This window comes from Aricia agestis, chromosome 20, assembly GCF_905147365.1.
Source record: "Aricia agestis chromosome 20, ilAriAges1.1, whole genome shotgun sequence".
Taxonomy (NCBI): domain Eukaryota; kingdom Metazoa; phylum Arthropoda; class Insecta; order Lepidoptera; family Lycaenidae; genus Aricia; species Aricia agestis.
This window is the reverse complement of record NC_056425.1, coordinates 6,271,612-6,289,965: the sequence shown is the minus strand read 5'-3', so window position 1 is coordinate 6,289,965 and position 18,354 is coordinate 6,271,612. Positions and strand designations below refer to the sequence as shown.

Genomic DNA, 18,354 nt, shown 5'->3' with positions numbered 1-18,354 from the left:
TGCTATTTCACATCTCGGATCTTATTGTAACTATCATATTTTTGTAATGACGCTTCATTCGTATCCGCAGTATAAAATTTCCCATTTATATCAAAGTAGTAAGGTGCGTCATTTCATCAACAAAATATTCTATTGACAGTACTCCGTGTAAAGATAACTTCAGAATACTCACTCTAATATCGCTGCCACCATATTTGTTGCTTTTGTATGTGGAGGTGCCGCCGCCATGCTGCAAGAAGTCGGGTATAGGCTGGTCCGCCTGCTTCAGTATCTTCGCCAAGTCCGCCACCAAAGCTGCGTCCTGTTAAAGGACGTTGGAAATTTTAGGTTTACTACTTATTACATACAATAAAATAAAAATACTTGGGAAATGTTACGCTCAAAGTAAGCGAAATGATTTACAACGCGTTGTAATATTAGGTTGGGGTAAAAGTTTCTTCGCATTTTATGAAAGGTTTTTTTACAAAGTTTATTTACAATTGAGTAATCACTAAAGTATATAGTGCCATTTAGTTCGATAACTTTTTGCCATCTTGTTTGTAGAGACATGACCCCTTTGCTATAAAAATTTTAAGGCTTCTGATGAAAAAACTGCGACAAGTAGTTTTGGCAGTGCTCTGGTGATATCAACCTGACACTGCCTGGAATTCTGCAGCGACTGAAACAGGTGGAAATCTGAAGGTGCAAGGTCAGGAACACCTCCCAGCCAAACTCCCGTTATTTTTGCTGAGTGGCTAAAGATGTGTGAGTGATTAATTCTGGCCGCTTTCTCTCAACTTCTTGCTTTAATCTCATCAGTTGTTCGCAGTACAGTTCAGAATTGATGGTCCTGCCTGGCGGTAACAGCTCATGATGAAATACCCTTTCAATCCCACCACACACACAGTATCACCTTGTTGCGTGTTAACCCGGGTTTCGCCACCGTTTGTGAAGCAGGACCGGCTTTTGTACACGATCTTTTTCGCACGTTCTTGTCGTAGGTGATCCACTTTTCATCACAAGTGATAACTTGTGATGAAAAGTGAAGCTTCTTCAAAAATGGTTCGGTTTCATTACGTCGTAATAAAGAATCACAAATGAGTACACGGTTCGGTGAGCTCATGAAGCACCCAAATAGCGAGTCAACCAAGTTTGTTGATTACAGAACCCTTAAACGGAACCCTAACGAATTTTTTTGTATATTGGTAGATTAATAGTTACTATAATTTAAGAGTAACATTGTCCTACAAATAGAACAATCCATATTTTAGAACCTTCAATCAAAGTATGAAATCCTTTCTATCTCTGTTAGCTACCACTTCCAAGATTTTTTGAAGATATAAAAGTTGATTGTCTTATCAAAATGAAGCTACTCACAAAAAATTTGCTTGTTAGTAATAAAAAAAATTGTTCTAGGGCTCCCTGACTATTATGATAAGTAATTCATACATATACTATAAAGTCCCGCGCGGCTTCGCCCGGGTAAATTAGGAATTTTACAGAAACCTCATAATTTTTTTTTTTTTTCTCAGGAATTTTCTCATAAAAAATATTTCCCCCGTTTTTCCCACATTTTCCTGAGTTTCTTCGGTCGTATTAGTCTTAGCGTGATAATATAATATAGCCTATAGTCTTACTCGATACATGATCTATCTAAGACTGAGATAATTTTTTAAATCGGACCTGTAGTTCCTGAGATTGATGCGTTCAAGCAAACATACTCTTCAGGTTTATAACAGGTTACAGGGATTTTAATTTTTATTAATGTGTTACAAAATATAATAACACAGGTAAAAAACAATTTTTTTGATTAATATCAAGCTAATTTTTCGTGCTTCATTTTGAAACGCATTTTGAATAGAACAATCCATATTTTAGGACCATCAAAATATCAAATCATAATCATATTATCTCTGTTAGCTACCACTTTCTTTACAACTTTAGTTAGGAAATTGTTGTTCGTTTTATCAAAATGAAGCTGCTTACGAAAAATTATTACCTTGATAGTAATAAAAAAATTGTTCTATCCCAACCTGTACTATAATAATACTTTTACGATGTCGACAAAATGGTGTATTAAATCTTTAAAAATATTTATGGGACCTTACACATCAAGCGGGGATAATCTTTTTTTTCGGATGCAGATACGGATGTCCAAATCTATGCGGATGCGGATATTCGCAACATCTGCATCTGTAGGATCCGAAACATCTGCATCCGCATCCGCGAATGTGAACCTCTAAAAATCCGCACCCGCATTCGCATCCGCGGATGTGAAAAAATAGGGATCCGCAACATCCCTGATCCATACATCCAAACAAACTTTCGCCTTTATAATATTAAGTAGGATAAGTAGGACTATAATGTCGAACGTATCCAGAACACTTTTAAATAGGCCTACTGGTTCGTTCTGTCTATTGTGACAAAAGTATTACTTTACCATTTGCGAATCGAAGAACGAGACAGCCATTCCCCTGTTACCGACGCGGCCGGTTCTGCCGATTCTGTGCACATACTCGTCTATGCTCTTGGGCAAATCATAGTTGACTACTATATCCACATTCTTTATATCTGCAACAATTACATACAAATAAAAAATAAAAAAATTGAAGCACTATTTAAATGAATATTACTTCAGCTTTTCAGAAGAAGCACTCTATTATATTTTGTTGTATGTGTTGTTAACTCAGAAACATAATTATGTAATTTGCAAAAACTGACTTCCTTTGTAAAACAAATTCTAAAGATACACACTGTTTATATGCCCTTATTTATTATGCTCTTAGACTAGAAGCAATTATAACACTTTGTCAATCGCGGTTTGCATAGAGAACGGCGAAATATGTCAAGTTTTTTATGAAGCATGTCACTTCGAAGTCATTAAAATTTGGAGATTATCATTCTTAGAGTTACCAAGAGGTTTTCCGATGAATTAGTAATAATCTGTCTTTTATAAGAGATTAATTTTTTCCTTAAATATTCTAGATACAGTGCGAGCATCTTTCATTTAGCGCCTAAACCAAAAAGGTCAATGACCGCTAGCGCCTCGTTTCGCCGAGTACAGTATACAGAATACATATTTTTTGCAGCACAACATACCTAAGCCTCTAGCAGCCACCGCGGTGGCCACCAGTATGCAGTGCCTGCCCGTCTTGAAGTTGTGTAGCGCCTCTTCACGTTCGCGCTGCTCGCGGTCGCCGTGTATGGACGACGTGAGGTTCTGTTGCTCGGAGAGCATGGCGGCTATGAAGTCCGCGTTACGCTTCGTCTCCACGAACACCAATACACGTTTGCCGGCTGCAATGAGAATTTAGTCAACTTCAAAACTTAATATCGAACGTCGTACGCCGTAGCGGTATTTTCGAACGATTATGATTTACTCAAGAAGTATTCCCTTTTAAAATATCGACAATGCATTGCAACTTACAGTTGCAAGCGCCAAGGGTAGTCATTTCCGTCAGGTGATCTGTCGGCTCGTTTACCTTCTTTCTACAATACCTCAGTAATACAAATCTCTACATGGATTTCCTTAAAAACAGCTTGATAGACAAAGGCAAAATATTACAAACAGATAAACAAAACATATCCATGGTGTAAAGCTCTGATTTCCTCCAAGAGCAGTGCCGTCGTGTGGCGGCCGTGATGCAGCGGTGGCCGGTAAATGACGTCACTACATAGTACACCGTCACCATACTTAACAGAAACTCACCGTTTTCATCAATCAGTTTCTTCAGCATATTCTGCTTCTCGTACTTGGACACTTCATGGAAGACCTGCTCCACGTCGGTGCTGGCGCCACCCACCACGCCCACCGCGACGAACAGGTAGTTGTTGAGGAAACGCCCGGCCAGGTGTTGAATGTCTTCGGGGAATGTGGCCGAGAACATGAGAGTTTGACGGTCACCCTGTATTTGATTGCAAAAATTAGATATTTTTAACGCTGGCAAAAAAAAACCAGTTAATTTCATACAGACATTTATTTCACTACAAAATCTATCACTACAAAACCATAGCCTAGTAGCAAAATAGTTGGAGGTATCTATAATTAATACCGCTATAGATAGACTTTTTATTATTATTTTATCTTTTCAAGGTTCCATAGCCGAAGGGTAAATACGGGACCCTATAACCAGGGGGGTGTCACTCCGCCGTTCCGCCGCCGAGCTACAAGTACATACGAGACTCCCCGACGTCGGGGCGATTCAATGGTTGCCGCGAACTGACTCGTGGCGCACGCGCGCGCCTCTTACGCAGTGTCATATTTTAATTGACAAAATTTATAAAAAAAAAAACTGCATTGCAGCCGATTGTTGGGACAATGAAAAAAAAGGCAAATTCATATATTATCTACTGTCATGGTACCAAAATCTATGGCAATAATAATATACACACAAATGTTTTATAATTAATTATAATAAATATGCTTATTTAAAATAGGTGGTAGCTGCATATACTTACATTATACATAATAATATAATCCATACCTAATTACCTACATCAAAATTCTTACTTACTTACGTCATTCTTACTATAAACATCGCTCTTTAGAAGGTCCTAGTTAAATAATTATAAAAAGTGGTTTTAAAGTAACAAATACCTGTGAAGCCGGTGGAACAAGGAAGACACAACTATCAACCATCTTTGTGATAACTTTTTGCAGTCATTAACACCTGAAATTTGCCACAATTTTCGACACAAGGTATACAAATTTTCGTTATAAATTTGATAACAGCCATTTCAAACAAAATTTCAAGAAGAATTTGGCCAATAATAACAATAGTTAAAAAACGGCTTTCCCAAATTTGAGTTCATTGGCCGATCATATGTTGCTGACAGTTTGCGCATTGTTTTGACAACTGACGTGTGCTGTCACTTGCTGTTGACAAAGGAGTCATAGACAAGTACTCTTGCTTTTTTTTTTTTTTTTTTTTTTTTTTCTTGTGGCGAAATACAGGCAAGAAAATGTCTACAAGGCCCTATAACGTCGTATGTGCCGGGTGTCAATCGAAAATTAAACATGATGAAAACATTAGTTGCTCCATCTGCAAGCAAATTTATGACTTGGAGTGCGCTAATATCTCTTTGAAGCACTTTCGCACTAAGATGACAAAGGATCTAAAATTTAACTGGAAGTGCCATGAGTGCAAGAATAAGGAACCTAAAACAGGGAACGTAAACACACCTGTTAGAAATGATAGAGATAATATTACTTTGCCTGTAACAAACGTCAATATACCTGAGACCGATGCTTTTAACATAACTATGAGGAACAAATCGAACTTAAACACTAACAAACTACATCCACACAGCCCATCAAAGATCTGCTCATGTGATGAAAATTTAATATCCTCTATCAGAGATGAAATTTTGCGGGCCATTAAGCAAGAAATTCCATCACTAATCTCACAAGCCATCAAATCAGAATTTTCGTCACTAAAGGCAGAGCTCCAGGATTTGCGCAAATCAGTTGAATTTGTCAGCGCTATGCATGATGAGCTAAGAGGTGCATCAGAAAAAATATTAAAAGAGAATGCTGTCTTGGTTGCTGAAAACAAAGAGCTTAAAAAGTCTGTGAAGGACGTATCTGAACGCTTAAACAACTTGGAGCAACACTTGCGCGAGAATAATATAGAAATTCATGGCATACCAGAATATCATAATGAGAAACTTATGCATCTTATGGATCAATGTGCTAACTTTATTGGATTTGAACTGAATGAAGGCGACATAATTAACTGCACTAGAGTATCCAAACTGAACAAGGAGAGCAAACAGCCTCGTACAATTGTTGTTAAATTTAAAGATGTGATGTGCCGAGATAAATTTTTTTCAGCTGTTCAGAGATACAATAAGTCGAAACCTAATGATAAACTGAATACTTCACATTTAGGATTGGCGGGAGAGAAGAGGTCGGTTTATGTTTCTGAACACCTCTCGCCTTCTAATAAAGTTCTTCATGCCGAAGCTAGATTAAGAGCTAAAAAGTACAGTTATAAATTTATTTGGGTGAGGAATGGACGCATATTTGTTAGGAAGACGCCAGATTCTCCTTACATCTTGATTAAAAACAGAGACAGCCTAGACTTAATTAAGTAGCTTGTACCATTAATGCTAAGTATATTATTATTATTATCGCTATCCTTGGAACGTATTATGTTTTTTCCCAATGGCTCTGTCAATATATTATCAAAATATTCGAGGAATGAAAAGTAAAATTTTAAATATATACAAAACTATTCTCAGTAATAATTACGATGTTATTTGTCTGTGTGAAACCTGGCTTGATGAAACCATACTTTCTTCTGAACTATTTGACAATAGGTACTGTGTAATGCGTAGGGATCGGAGTAGGGAGTTTCAAAAGATCTTTAACAAGTCTCATGGTGGGGGTGTACTGATAGCTGTGTCCAAACAATTTGAGAGTACGTTGCTTCTTGACTTACAATCCTCCTTAGTTGAGGATATATGGGTTGATGTCAAAATTAATAAGAATAATATATTAAGATTAGGCGCTGTATATCTACCCAATTACTTGCCTCAATATAATATTAGAACCTTCTTAAACATGTGCAGTAGGGTTGCTAGTGATGGCTCACAGTATAAAACATGTATCATAGGTGATTTCAATATGGGAAACCTAACCTGGTCCTTAGAGTCAGGTTGCCCACTGAATTTTTACGATGATGCTAGTAAATCTTTATATGATCTTGTTCATACTACGAATTTGCGACAGATCAACAATGTTACTAATGCTAATAATAGACTATTGGATTTAGTTTTGACAGACTCTCCTGAATTATTTTTGATTAAGGAATGTGATCCTATTAGTAAACTAGATGCTCATCATCCATCACTGGAGATAGATTTGGCAGGGACTTCATCGCAGGCTTTAACGCTTAATAATTTGATCTCCAGCAAATTATGTTTCTATAAGACAGATTATGCAAAATGTGTTAATGATCTACAACAGATAGATTGGGAAGGTTATGCAATGGATCTTCATTGTGATGAACTTGTTCAAACATTTTACAATAAACTTTACACTATAATAGAGAAGTATACCCCCAAATGTCGAATTAAGCGCAATAATTACCCGGCATGGTTCTCTCGCCCTCTTATTTACTTAGTAAAGGAAAAGGAGAGATACCACAAACGCTTTAAAAAATACGGTAACCCTCGAGATTACGATACTTTTTCCATGCTGAGATCGAGGCTCAAAGTCATGATGGAAGCTAGTTTTAAAACGTATATTAATGAAATTGAAAACAACTTGAGTATGAATATAAAGTCTTTTTGGAGATACACCAAAAGTAAAAGAGTTACAAATGACACACCAAATAGGATGTCTTTTAATAACACAACTAAAGAAAGTGGGCAAGAAATAGTTAATTTATTTGCTGAGTACTTCTCCTCAGTATATGAAGACCCTACAGTTATAAATAATAACTATAAACCTCAATTTAGGCAATCGAATTTTTCTATAACTAATATTAACATAAACAGTCAAAATTTACTCAACAAATTAAAGAACGTGGATGTAACTAAAGGTGCTGGTCCTGATGGTATACCGCCTATCTTTATAAAATTATGTTCGTCTGCCTTAGTGTCTCCAATAACTTTAATATATAAAAAATCCTTACATGAAGGATGTTTTCCATCTTTATGGAAAATATCTAAGATAACACCAATTTACAAATCGGGTGACAAAACGAATGTCACTAATTACCGTCCGATTAGTATTTTAAGCCGGTTTGCTAGAATTTTTGAAAGCCTAGTGCATGACCAAATATATTACCATTTTCAACATATGTTAAGTCCTAATCAACATGGATTTGTTAAAGGTAGATCTACAAACTCAAATTTACTTACCTATACTAGTTATATATGTAATTCTTTTAATATTCGAAAACAAACTGACTCTATCTACACAGACTTCTCAAAAGCGTTTGACAAGGTTAACCATTCAATACTATTGATCAAAGCCTACCATCAGGGCATACATGGTAATCTACATCGGTGGCTAGCATCATACTTAATAAATAGAACACAGTTGGTCGCTTTAAGTGGTTATGATTCTATTCCGTACACTGCGACGTCGGGTGTTCCGCAAGGTTCAATTCTGGGTCCGCTGTTATTTTTAATGTTTATAAATGACCTCTTAGATTGCATAAAATGTAATTGCTTAGCATATGCAGATGACCTAAAGATCTTTAGAATTATATTTGATATCAGTGATTGCTTAGCTCTTCAGAGAGATCTAGATGTTTTGGCTGAATGGTGCAAACGCAATCTTATGGGACTAAATGCTAATAAATGTCAAATTATTACTTTTACAAGAAAAAAAAATATAATAAGTTATACTTATAACATAAATGACAAGCCTTTATCTCGTGTCTCAGTAATAAGTGACTTGGGAATTATTTTTGATACCGCACTATCATTTCGGTCGCACTATGACTCCATATGCAGCAGGGCCCATAATATGCTGTCATTTATTTCTCGGACAGCTAAGCCTTTTAAGAACCCTTGTACTTGGATCTTACTTTATGTAGCCCTAGTTAGAAGTATTCTTGAGTACTGTTCATCTGTATGGTCGCCTATGTATAGTGTTCATATCGACAGAATTGAAGCAGTTCAGAGAAGATTTGTCAGGGTACTAAGTAGTAGATGTGGTATGCGAAGGAAGTTGCCGGATTATCTTGATCGGATCAATAAATTTGGTCTCCTAAGCCTTGAGAAACGAAGACAGATTGCTGATCTTAGTATTCTTTACAAAATTGTTAATGGTCTTATGGACACTGTTCTTTTAGAGCAGTTGTCATTTAAGGTCCCTACTCGATCCGTACGTATTCAACAGCTATTTAGTGTACCACTAACATATAATAATGTGTCCAAAAATAATCCGTTGCATAGAATTTGTAATACGTATAATAAAATATGCCATGATAAAGATATTTTCAATTGTAGTCTGATTGCATTTAAACGTGATCTAGCCAAGGACCCTAACATCTAAATGTTTAACAATGTGTTGATGGCCTTCAGAGTTTAGTTTTAGTTTTTAAGTCATTAGAATTGTATTACCTACTGTAGGATATATTTTTATTTATTTTATACTTGGTTGTTATTGTGGCGAGTTGATGTTTAGTTCTAGTTTTTAGTTCTATTTTGTTTTGTGTTTTCCCTGTCTTTCTCTAAGTAAATCTTATACTAATATTGTTACCTTCAATGCTGGTGTAGTTGTAATTGGACCTCAGTCTAAATGCCGTGTGTTGTTAATGTTATTTTACTGTATGTTGTTATTCTGTGGTCTGTAACTGTACCATAATAAATAAATAAATAAATAAATAAATAAATAAAAAGAAAATCAGGTGTCGTGTCTGTGTAAACTGATTTATATGTTCGGTATTCATTTACCTAACAGTTTCCGTATGTATACCTTGCGTGGTATTTTATACTCATTTTATTTTGATAACCCTATTTTCGGACTATAGTCAACAACACACACAAGGTGTGAAATAAAGTCGACCTTCGCGCGGCGCCAGAGAGCTCAATGTCGGCTGCTCGCGTGCGGTCCGTTGTTAATAATACTTATGTAGGCACATAAATCGGCGGCATTTGTGAACATCAAAGCAGTGAGACTTCTGTACTTGTACTATTATCTATTCTGTGCTATTACTAAGACTTTGTTGTCTGTCCGTCCGTCCGTCTGTGTGTCTCCAGGCTGTATCTCAAGAACCCCTACAGCTAGACTTCTGAAATTTTCACAGATTGTGTATATCTGTGCCGCTATGACAACAAATACTAAAAACAAAATAAAATTAATATCTAACAGGCTCCCATACAACAAACATTTTTTTTGGCTTTTTTGCTCGTTATCAATAATGGAATCAGGTAGGCACTTGAAATTTTCAAAAATGCCTTAATTATATGTGTACTTTAATAATTATTAATAATATTAAAATAAAATAAATATTTAAGGGGGCTCCCATACAAAAAACACCATTTATACGTGGGAGAGCCATGCTTCGGCACGAATGGGCTGGCTCGACCGGAAAAATACCACGTTCTCACAGAAAACCGGCGTGAAACAGCGCTAGCGCTGTGTTTCGCCGAGTGAGTGAGTTTACCGGAGGCCCAATCCCCTAATTTATTCCCTTCCCTATCCTCCCCTAATTCCTTCCCATCCCTACCCTCCCCTATTACCCTATTCCCTCTTAAAAAGCCGGCAACGCACGTTGCTTACCATCAGGTGACCCGTTTGCGCGTTTGCCCCCTTATTTCATAAAAAAAAATGGCCTATTTTTGCTGTATAACGGTATGGAACCCTTCGGGCGCGAGTCCGACTCGCACTTGGCCGATTATTTAAAGGTCTACTTGCATAAGTCTGGGTTAAAGTTGATAATAATATTCATGTCTTTGTTACGTTATATCTCTTGTTCTTTGTATTTATACAGAAAAGACATGTTATTTAACCCAAACTTTAACTAAAACGAATGGGGTTTAAGTGGTGTCATCTACTTAATAATGGCAGAAATACAAAATATACCCCGCAATTGGATTGAAACATACTTTATCAGCTTTCTAAAGATGCGCTTATACGAGCAATAATTGCCCGGCGACACGAATGGACCGATCTGGAGCAATATGGAGCTATTTCAATAAATTGCGGCAATTATTTCGGCGATATTGCTTCTAATTGCTCCAGCATAGCTAGCACGGGGTTTCCCAGTCGATTCTTCGGAAGAAAGTAATGGCAGTTTCTTTCTCATGTCTATAAATATTTTTCCCGAGCATGGCGCCACCCATCGACTTGAGTTTCAGTGGACAAAGACAAGAAACTCTTTCCATAGCAACCATTAAAGCACCGGCAATTATTTTTTTTGACATTTAGTTTCTTGGTTCTTTTTTTTTAATTATGGCACCTCGGCTATAAAACCATGGCCAGTGTCGAGTAAATGGCGGCAAATTAAAAAAATCGACGTCTAGCAACCTTGTCTATAGCCGGAATTATAGTTTTGATCTACGAAATACGAATAATAAAAACTAAGGAACTTTATTATTCGTAGTTTGTAGATCAAAACCATAATTCCGGCTATAGACAGGGTTGTTATACATCGATTTTTTGAATTTGCCGCCATTTACTCGACAATGGCCATGGTTTTATAGCCAAGTGCCATAATAAAAAAAAACAGAACCAGAAACTAAATGTCAAAAGCGGATCGTCATGCTTGACATATAGATTTTCAAAAGCGAAAGATATCGAGATACGAAAGAAACTTTTACTCCAATGTTTTTCCGGTAAAACTGTCAAAATTTAGTTTCTTTCGTTTGTCTACGTGCTTGTGCTAGCTATGCAGATATTACATATCGCTCAATGTCGCAGATACGTATTGACGAACATCTGATGGGCTCAGAAATTCCAGGCAATTGTATTGCGCAATATTGTTGCCGCAAATTGCTTGATTGTGTCGTGACATCATAATTGACGAGAATTGATTGAAATTGAGCAATTTTAGTCGCCCGTATAAGCGCACCTTAAAACTACGTAGCAATGTTGTACTATTTATAATAATTATAAAAAGACTTACACTCGGCACCATAGTGGGATGATCCATCATCTTCTCAACACTAGACATGAAGCCCATGTCCAACATTCTGTCGGCCTCGTCGAGAACGACAAACCGCACGCTGTCGAAAGATATACGGCTGCGTTCCACAAAATCGTGGAGACGACCGGGCGTCGCTACTAGTATGTGACATCCTTTCTGTAAGTGAAATAAGATTGTTTTACATGTTAATTTTATTAACAGTTGATTGTTTGAATTACAATAATGATGATAGCTGTTGATAACATTCTGTGTTCAGACAACATTTGAACGGAATCTAAATTTTCGCAATTTTTTCGATTAATATAGTCTTAAAATGATCGCGCAAACCTCGCACATTCGTTCGCACCGCATTTCGTGTATTATGCGGTGCGTTCGACGCGTACAGTGCTGACAAATGTGCGCTCAGCTTTATCTATTCACACTATCACATTTGCAGGTAGGATAAGATCTCCACTCCAAGAAGTCCACTTCTGGACAAATCATAACATGTTTGATGTTGGTATGGAAATAGTGTTTTGTAGTTTTATACCGAGATTGCATCCAAAGCACATTGAAAGTGCATGATTGCTGCATTAAAATGTCAATCAAGGTACTATACACAGATTTTAGAAGTAAGAGATATGTTATAGAGCGTGTCACATGTCGCCAAATCCTGCCCGTATGAGCACAAATTATCAGTCGCATGTCAATCACTCCACGGCTTACACGTTTTCACTACGCCGTAAATTGTGAACAAAATGCTGACTTGTGCTATAATTACCTACAAAAATTGCAGCGATACTGTGAATTTCAGAAATAGCGGGATCACCTATCACAGCCAACTGTAATTTATACGACTTTTTAATTTAAAAATCAATTATTCTTCACGAAAAATGTTCCGTGAACTATCAAACTAAGGCACTAGTGATATGGTGTGATGCAGATTTTGGTATCGATATTTTTATCAACATTTTTTATGCGGTTGCGTTATTATCTACACTAATATTATAAAGCTGAAGAGTTTGTTTGTTTGAACGCGCTAATCTCAGGAACTACTAGTCCGATTTGAAATTTTGAAGTACCTATCCTTTCAGAGTTAGATAGCTCATAGCCAAGAAACAAAGGAAAATGTGGAAAAAACGGGGAAAATTATTTGAAAGGGCTTATCTCACGCACCATCCAGCAATTTTTTATGTTGTTTGGCATAAATAAAAAGTAGACCACATGAAGGATCATAGGCTATTTTTGTGGGCTAATTTGTCTTTGAAATTCCTAATTTACAGGGGTGAAGCCGCGCGGAAGGTCTAAATTTATTATAAATATGCGGAAGTTTTATTTTATAGTCGAAAGAAGTGGTGCTTAATGCTTACTCATATAACTCACAATAATTAGTGCATCTTTGAGGAATGATTTGTATTACCTTCATCGCTTTTAGTTCAGTTTTCCCAGAGACGCAAAATTCAAAGAACGAAAAATGTATGAAAAAAATCGGCCAAGTGCGAGTTGCCCTCGCGCACGAAGGGTTCATTATTATAATAGAGCAAAATTATGCAAATAATGTGTTTTTATATGGATCCTTAATTATTTAAATTATTTTTAATTTTATTATTAATTGTTCAAGTAAGTACCTATAAATACAATGGAGTATTTTGTACTTTTCAGGTGCCTACCTAGTACCTGTTGCCATTATTGATTTCGAGCAAAAAATAGCAAAAAAATCACGTTTGTTGTGTGGGAGCCCTCCTTTAAATATTTAATTTAATTTGTTTTAGTATCTGTTATTATAGCGGTGACAGACATACACAATCTGTGAAAATTTCAGAAGTGTAGCGGTTATTGAGATATACAGCCGAGACAGACAATAAGACATCGAAGTCTTAGGAATAGGGTCGCTTTTTTTTCCTTCTTAAAGATGTTCAAAAAATAATAAGCGGGGGATGTTACTGCATCGCTATAGAAGCCAAAACTGTGGCTAGTTTTTTGTCTGTCTGTCTGTATGTTTGTTCCAGCGTCACACGAAAACTACTGATCCGTTTTGAATGCGGTTTTCGCAGATATATTTGTCTTTTTCCAACTTAAAATCTGGTAGTATAATATTATGAATGTTTATCTATTGCCTAGTTACGATTTTGCCAAACAGCTGATTATGTTGCCAAATTGAGTTAGTCCCATAGTAAAAGTTTTTCGTAATCATGGATGATTTCAACCCCTTTCGGCCTTTAAGTTGTTTTTGTTAGACTGTAATATTATTTATCACTTTCATTCTTTTAATAGTATTTAAATACCTACCAAAATACATCCATATCGTCGTAATAATAATTAATCGACACCGTAGATAGACCGGACATCACTAGACCGTGTACCGTTGACACTATGCTGATAATATAGTGTCATTGAAGTCGGCGACATAGGTTTCCATATAAACGGCGCTACATAACACTTCTCCTTATTTTCCTGTTCTGAGGTACTATACTTACAGATATAATGTCGCCTTGATGTCTGACAGCCGTACCCCCGTACGCAACAGCTATCTTCAATACGGAGCCGTACGAAAACTTTCTAGCTTCGTTAAATATCTGCAGTGTCAATTCTCGGGTGGGCGATACTATTATAACCTAAAACAAGAAAAATTAATGTCTTACTTTTTTACCGGACTATAGCTCAGTCAAATGAGGAAGTGTAAGTATTAATTCCACTGAAGGATGAAAATAAAACTCAACAACTGTATTCTAATCTCGCTTTGACTACAGGGTGTCACACATGCGCCTGAGCGTATTGCGCGAATTGGGACGGCTTGCGATCGAAGCGGTATTCAAAATATGATGTAATCCGATTTTAATGTTTGTGGTGTCAATTCATGGTTCTTAAAATATAAAATTAGGGCCACGTACATGTACAGACAGGCCATAGTTTAAACACATTTACGTTAAAATAATAAAGTAATAGATTTTAGTTTTACCTGTGGTTGTGCGCAACCATTGCCTGCCACAACCAGCTCACGAGGATCTTGTAAAAGAGTATTTATAATCGGTAGCAAAAACGCAGCCTGAAATAAAAACAAACATGTAGTGACACATAACTATTTATTTATCTTGTATGATGTATCTAAACAATGTTTTTTTTTTAAATGTTTTTCTTTTTGCATGAAGTATACATGTATTCGGGTCACATTTTGTAGAATCAGTACCACCTTTAGTACTCATAAAATGTTATTCCTTTAGTTAACTTACGGTCTTTCCGGAGCCAGTCTGCGCACATCCCATCAGATCTCTGCCGCCCATGACGATGGGTATTGCGTGTTTCTGAATCGGGGTTGGCTTCGCGTAGCCCGACTTCAGTATGTTGTCCAGCACGAACTTGCGCAGGTTGGCAGATTCGAAGCTGTCTATCGCGCGCGGCGGATTCTCACCACTGACCTGAAAAAGAAACATTTCAATGTTTTGTTTAAGTTAAGTCTTATTTGACACTAATAATATATATATATATATATATATATATATATATATACGCGAGAGAAAAACTTTGTATCCCTTTTGACGAAAAATGCGGAAACATAGGTGTTTGAAATTTTGCACAGTTATAGTTTATATGTTGAAGGAGTGCATCGAGCTAATATTATTTAGAAATTATGCTTTTATCATACATTTTTTTAACAAATAAAACATTACACACACTACAACGCACACACAAGAAATTTTGACATGGTTTTGACTGACAAGCCTATACACACGAATTGTACTGTTTTACCTATAGTTGAAGTCTTTTGTCAAATTGAAAATAGTTTTAGGTTTTTTTTATTAAATCTTAAATACTGATGACAATTCAAGACGTGAGTGGAAGAATAAGGTAAGTAACATGAAAAAACTTCCCGTTTTTTTTGCTTAAATGGAGGTTTTAGGGCCGGAAAAATTATTTGAAATAGAAAAACTATGAATTATAAGTGTAGCCAGATATATTAGCTAGGTTATGAAGTCGATAAGTTATAAGTTTTATTAAAATAATTCGGGAAAAAATGAGTCATTGCCCGTATGCTACGAAATGTTACTTGTTCGATTCTTCCCCTCACATCTTCAATTATTACACCATACACGGCAAGTCTGTCATCAGTTGACTTTATTAATCTGAGCCTGTCGCCTATATAGTCTAAAAAATAATAAAGTCAATATTTTGACAATAGAATATCAATAGAAAAGCGTGAAAATTTGAAACTTTTAATTTAATTTTTATTTGAGGTCGAATTTCGACCATTGGGCGATCTCTGATTTAAATAAATCTTCAACTCTTTTTAACATTAAAACAATGATTTTTGTCGATTCAATACTTAAAAATATTCAAAACTTAACGCAACATTTACCTTGACAGCGATATGATCAAACTTGTCAAAGTTGATGCCGGAACTGATGGTGCTACCGAATATCTCAGTCTCATTCTCCGTTGGCTCCGGAGGCACGTACGTGACCGGGGGCTTCTTGACTTCACCGTTTTCGTCCATCGCGTCGCCATTGGCGTCCTCGTCCCTGTCGCCTCTGTCTCGGCCTCCGCCCCGGCCACCCCGCCCTCGGCCCCGCCCCCTCCCGCGTTCGCCCCTCTCGGACCGGTCATTGTTGTCGTCGTCGCCACCGTAGTTGTTATCACCTGCATTGACACAAAGCGTTAGGCTGCGTTTCCACCAGAGATGTGTTGCAAGGAATGTGTTTTTGAGAACCAATAGAATCGCTTCATTGACGTGAGCTTGCCATGACATCGCTCAGCGCGGCGATGCTATTTGACCTTATAAACACATCTCTGGTGGAAACGCAGCCTTAGGGACCATCAACTACTTACGTCACACGATTTTCATGAGAATTAAACCCCCTCTCCCCCCTTATCACACAGGTGATCACATTTGTGAGACACCCCTCCCTAGTGTGACAAATGTGCTATTTTTCAATTAAAACCACAGCAATATTTTAAATTTCGATATTAATTTATTAATTTTTATTTATTTATTTATTTACAACTTACATCTTCTATCGTTACGGTTTAAACCTAATACAATAGAGTGTTACTACTTACTACAAGGTACTCAAATTTATCTACACAATAGGTGACCTTAGTTACTCGTTCAATGAGCACGTAAATATATCGACGGAGTTTGCGACAGAGTTGGGCATAATTGAAATACTCGTTAATCTACTTATTACGAGGGCTGCTATTTATGTATCCGGAATTAAAAAAAGAAACAAACATATATCATTTAATATGGTTTTATTGCTTTTCAAAATATTCGCCGCGATGATCGACACACTTTTGCATACGCTGGAACCAATTTTCATAGCACTTTTTCCATTCTGATTGAGGTATCTCCAAAACGTGCAATTTGAACGCATCAACAGCCTCTTCGCGGCTCGAAAAACGTTGACCACGTAATTTGTTCTTCGCGTATGGAAATAAAAAGAAATCGTTAGGTGCCAAATCAGGGCTGTACGGCGGATGACCAGTCAATTCGATCTTTTGACCCTCCAAAAACTGAGTTGTTTCAGCTGAGGTGTGACAGCTAGCATTGTCGTGATGTAATATGATTCTGCGTTGTCGGTTGTCCTTTCTTATTTCTTCAAAGACTTCTGGTAAACAAATGGTCGTATACCATTCAGAATTAACCGTTTTACGATTCTCTAATGGCACTGTAGCCACATGTCCATTAATTCCAAAAAAAACAGGCGACCATTTGCTTCAAAGTACTTTTTGCACGAGTAACTTTTGTTGGTTTCGGCTCATCTTGGAACACCCACACCGTTGACTGTTGTTTAGTTTCGGGGTCATATGCATAGATCCAAGATTCATCACCTGTGTAGATATTATAAACGGCTTTTGACGTACCACGGTTGTATTTTTTTATCATTTTTTTGCACCAATCGACACGAGCCCGTTTTTGATCGATTGTCAAGTTGTGCGGAATCCAACGCGAACATATTTTTTTTACAGCCAAATGTTCGTGTAATATCTTATGTATGCTCGTCATACTTATGCCTAAGGACGCCTCTATCTCGCGATATGTAACATGACGATCACGCATTATTAGTTCCCGCACAGCATCTATATTTTGTGGGACAACAGCTGTTTTTGGGCGACCTTCTTTATTTTCATCCGTGAGCATAGACCGCCCACGATTAAACTCACTGTACCAGTGATAAACAGTGGTTTTTGATGGTGCTTCATCTCCAAAAGTTGCGGTGAGTTGAATAAAGCACTGTTGTTGATTTAGCCCACGCCGAAAATCGTAGTAAATCATTGCACGAAAATGTTCACGCGTTAAATCCATGGCAAATGAAGACACGCAATTTTCAAAATGACGCCACAATGGAAAAATAATTGACAGTCACATGAAACAAAATGTATTCTTCAACCAAAGAGTTCTATTTTCAAATGTTGTAATTACTTTTTAAATATTGTTCTTGTAAGTGGCCAGTTCCGGATACATAAATAGCAGCCCTCGTATTATCAATCTTATTGCAAAGTGCGAACTAATTAGAATACATTTTAATCTAAATAAAATCAATAAAAGTTAGAGGTGCGCACGTGCGTCACCTCCAACAGCGGTCTACCATCCGGCACACACAGCCTGGCCGCTTGTAACACAGCTGGGTTGTGCGTTACACCGCGCAAAACGACACCACCGGTGGTGTCATATGGAATCTCTAGTCCATATGACACCACCCTAGTGATGTCAAGATGACTATTTGAGTGACAGATAAATATAAACTTTAGGCTGTTTACACACACACCGCGGCGGCCTTTACTCATCCTT

At 37.0% G+C, this 18,354-nt stretch overlaps 1 protein-coding gene across 1 annotated transcript in view; it reads right to left on the bottom strand.

Annotated features, from left to right (window-relative positions):
- Positions 1-18,354, bottom strand: part of LOC121737358 (ATP-dependent RNA helicase vasa) — a 36,329-nt gene that overhangs the window by 2,467 nt on the left and 15,508 nt on the right. The window contains exons 5-13 of the mRNA XM_042129024.1: positions 15,922-16,202; positions 14,798-14,983; positions 14,527-14,613; positions 14,045-14,182; positions 11,568-11,744; positions 3,689-3,884; positions 3,079-3,276; positions 2,420-2,550; positions 173-301 (exon numbers count right to left, since the gene is read on the bottom strand). Of these exons, the coding sequence (XP_041984958.1) occupies positions 173-301; positions 2,420-2,550; positions 3,079-3,276; positions 3,689-3,884; positions 11,568-11,744; positions 14,045-14,182; positions 14,527-14,613; positions 14,798-14,983; positions 15,922-16,202 (1,523 nt within the window). The remainder of the gene's footprint in view (positions 1-172; positions 302-2,419; positions 2,551-3,078; positions 3,277-3,688; positions 3,885-11,567; positions 11,745-14,044; positions 14,183-14,526; positions 14,614-14,797; positions 14,984-15,921; positions 16,203-18,354) is intronic.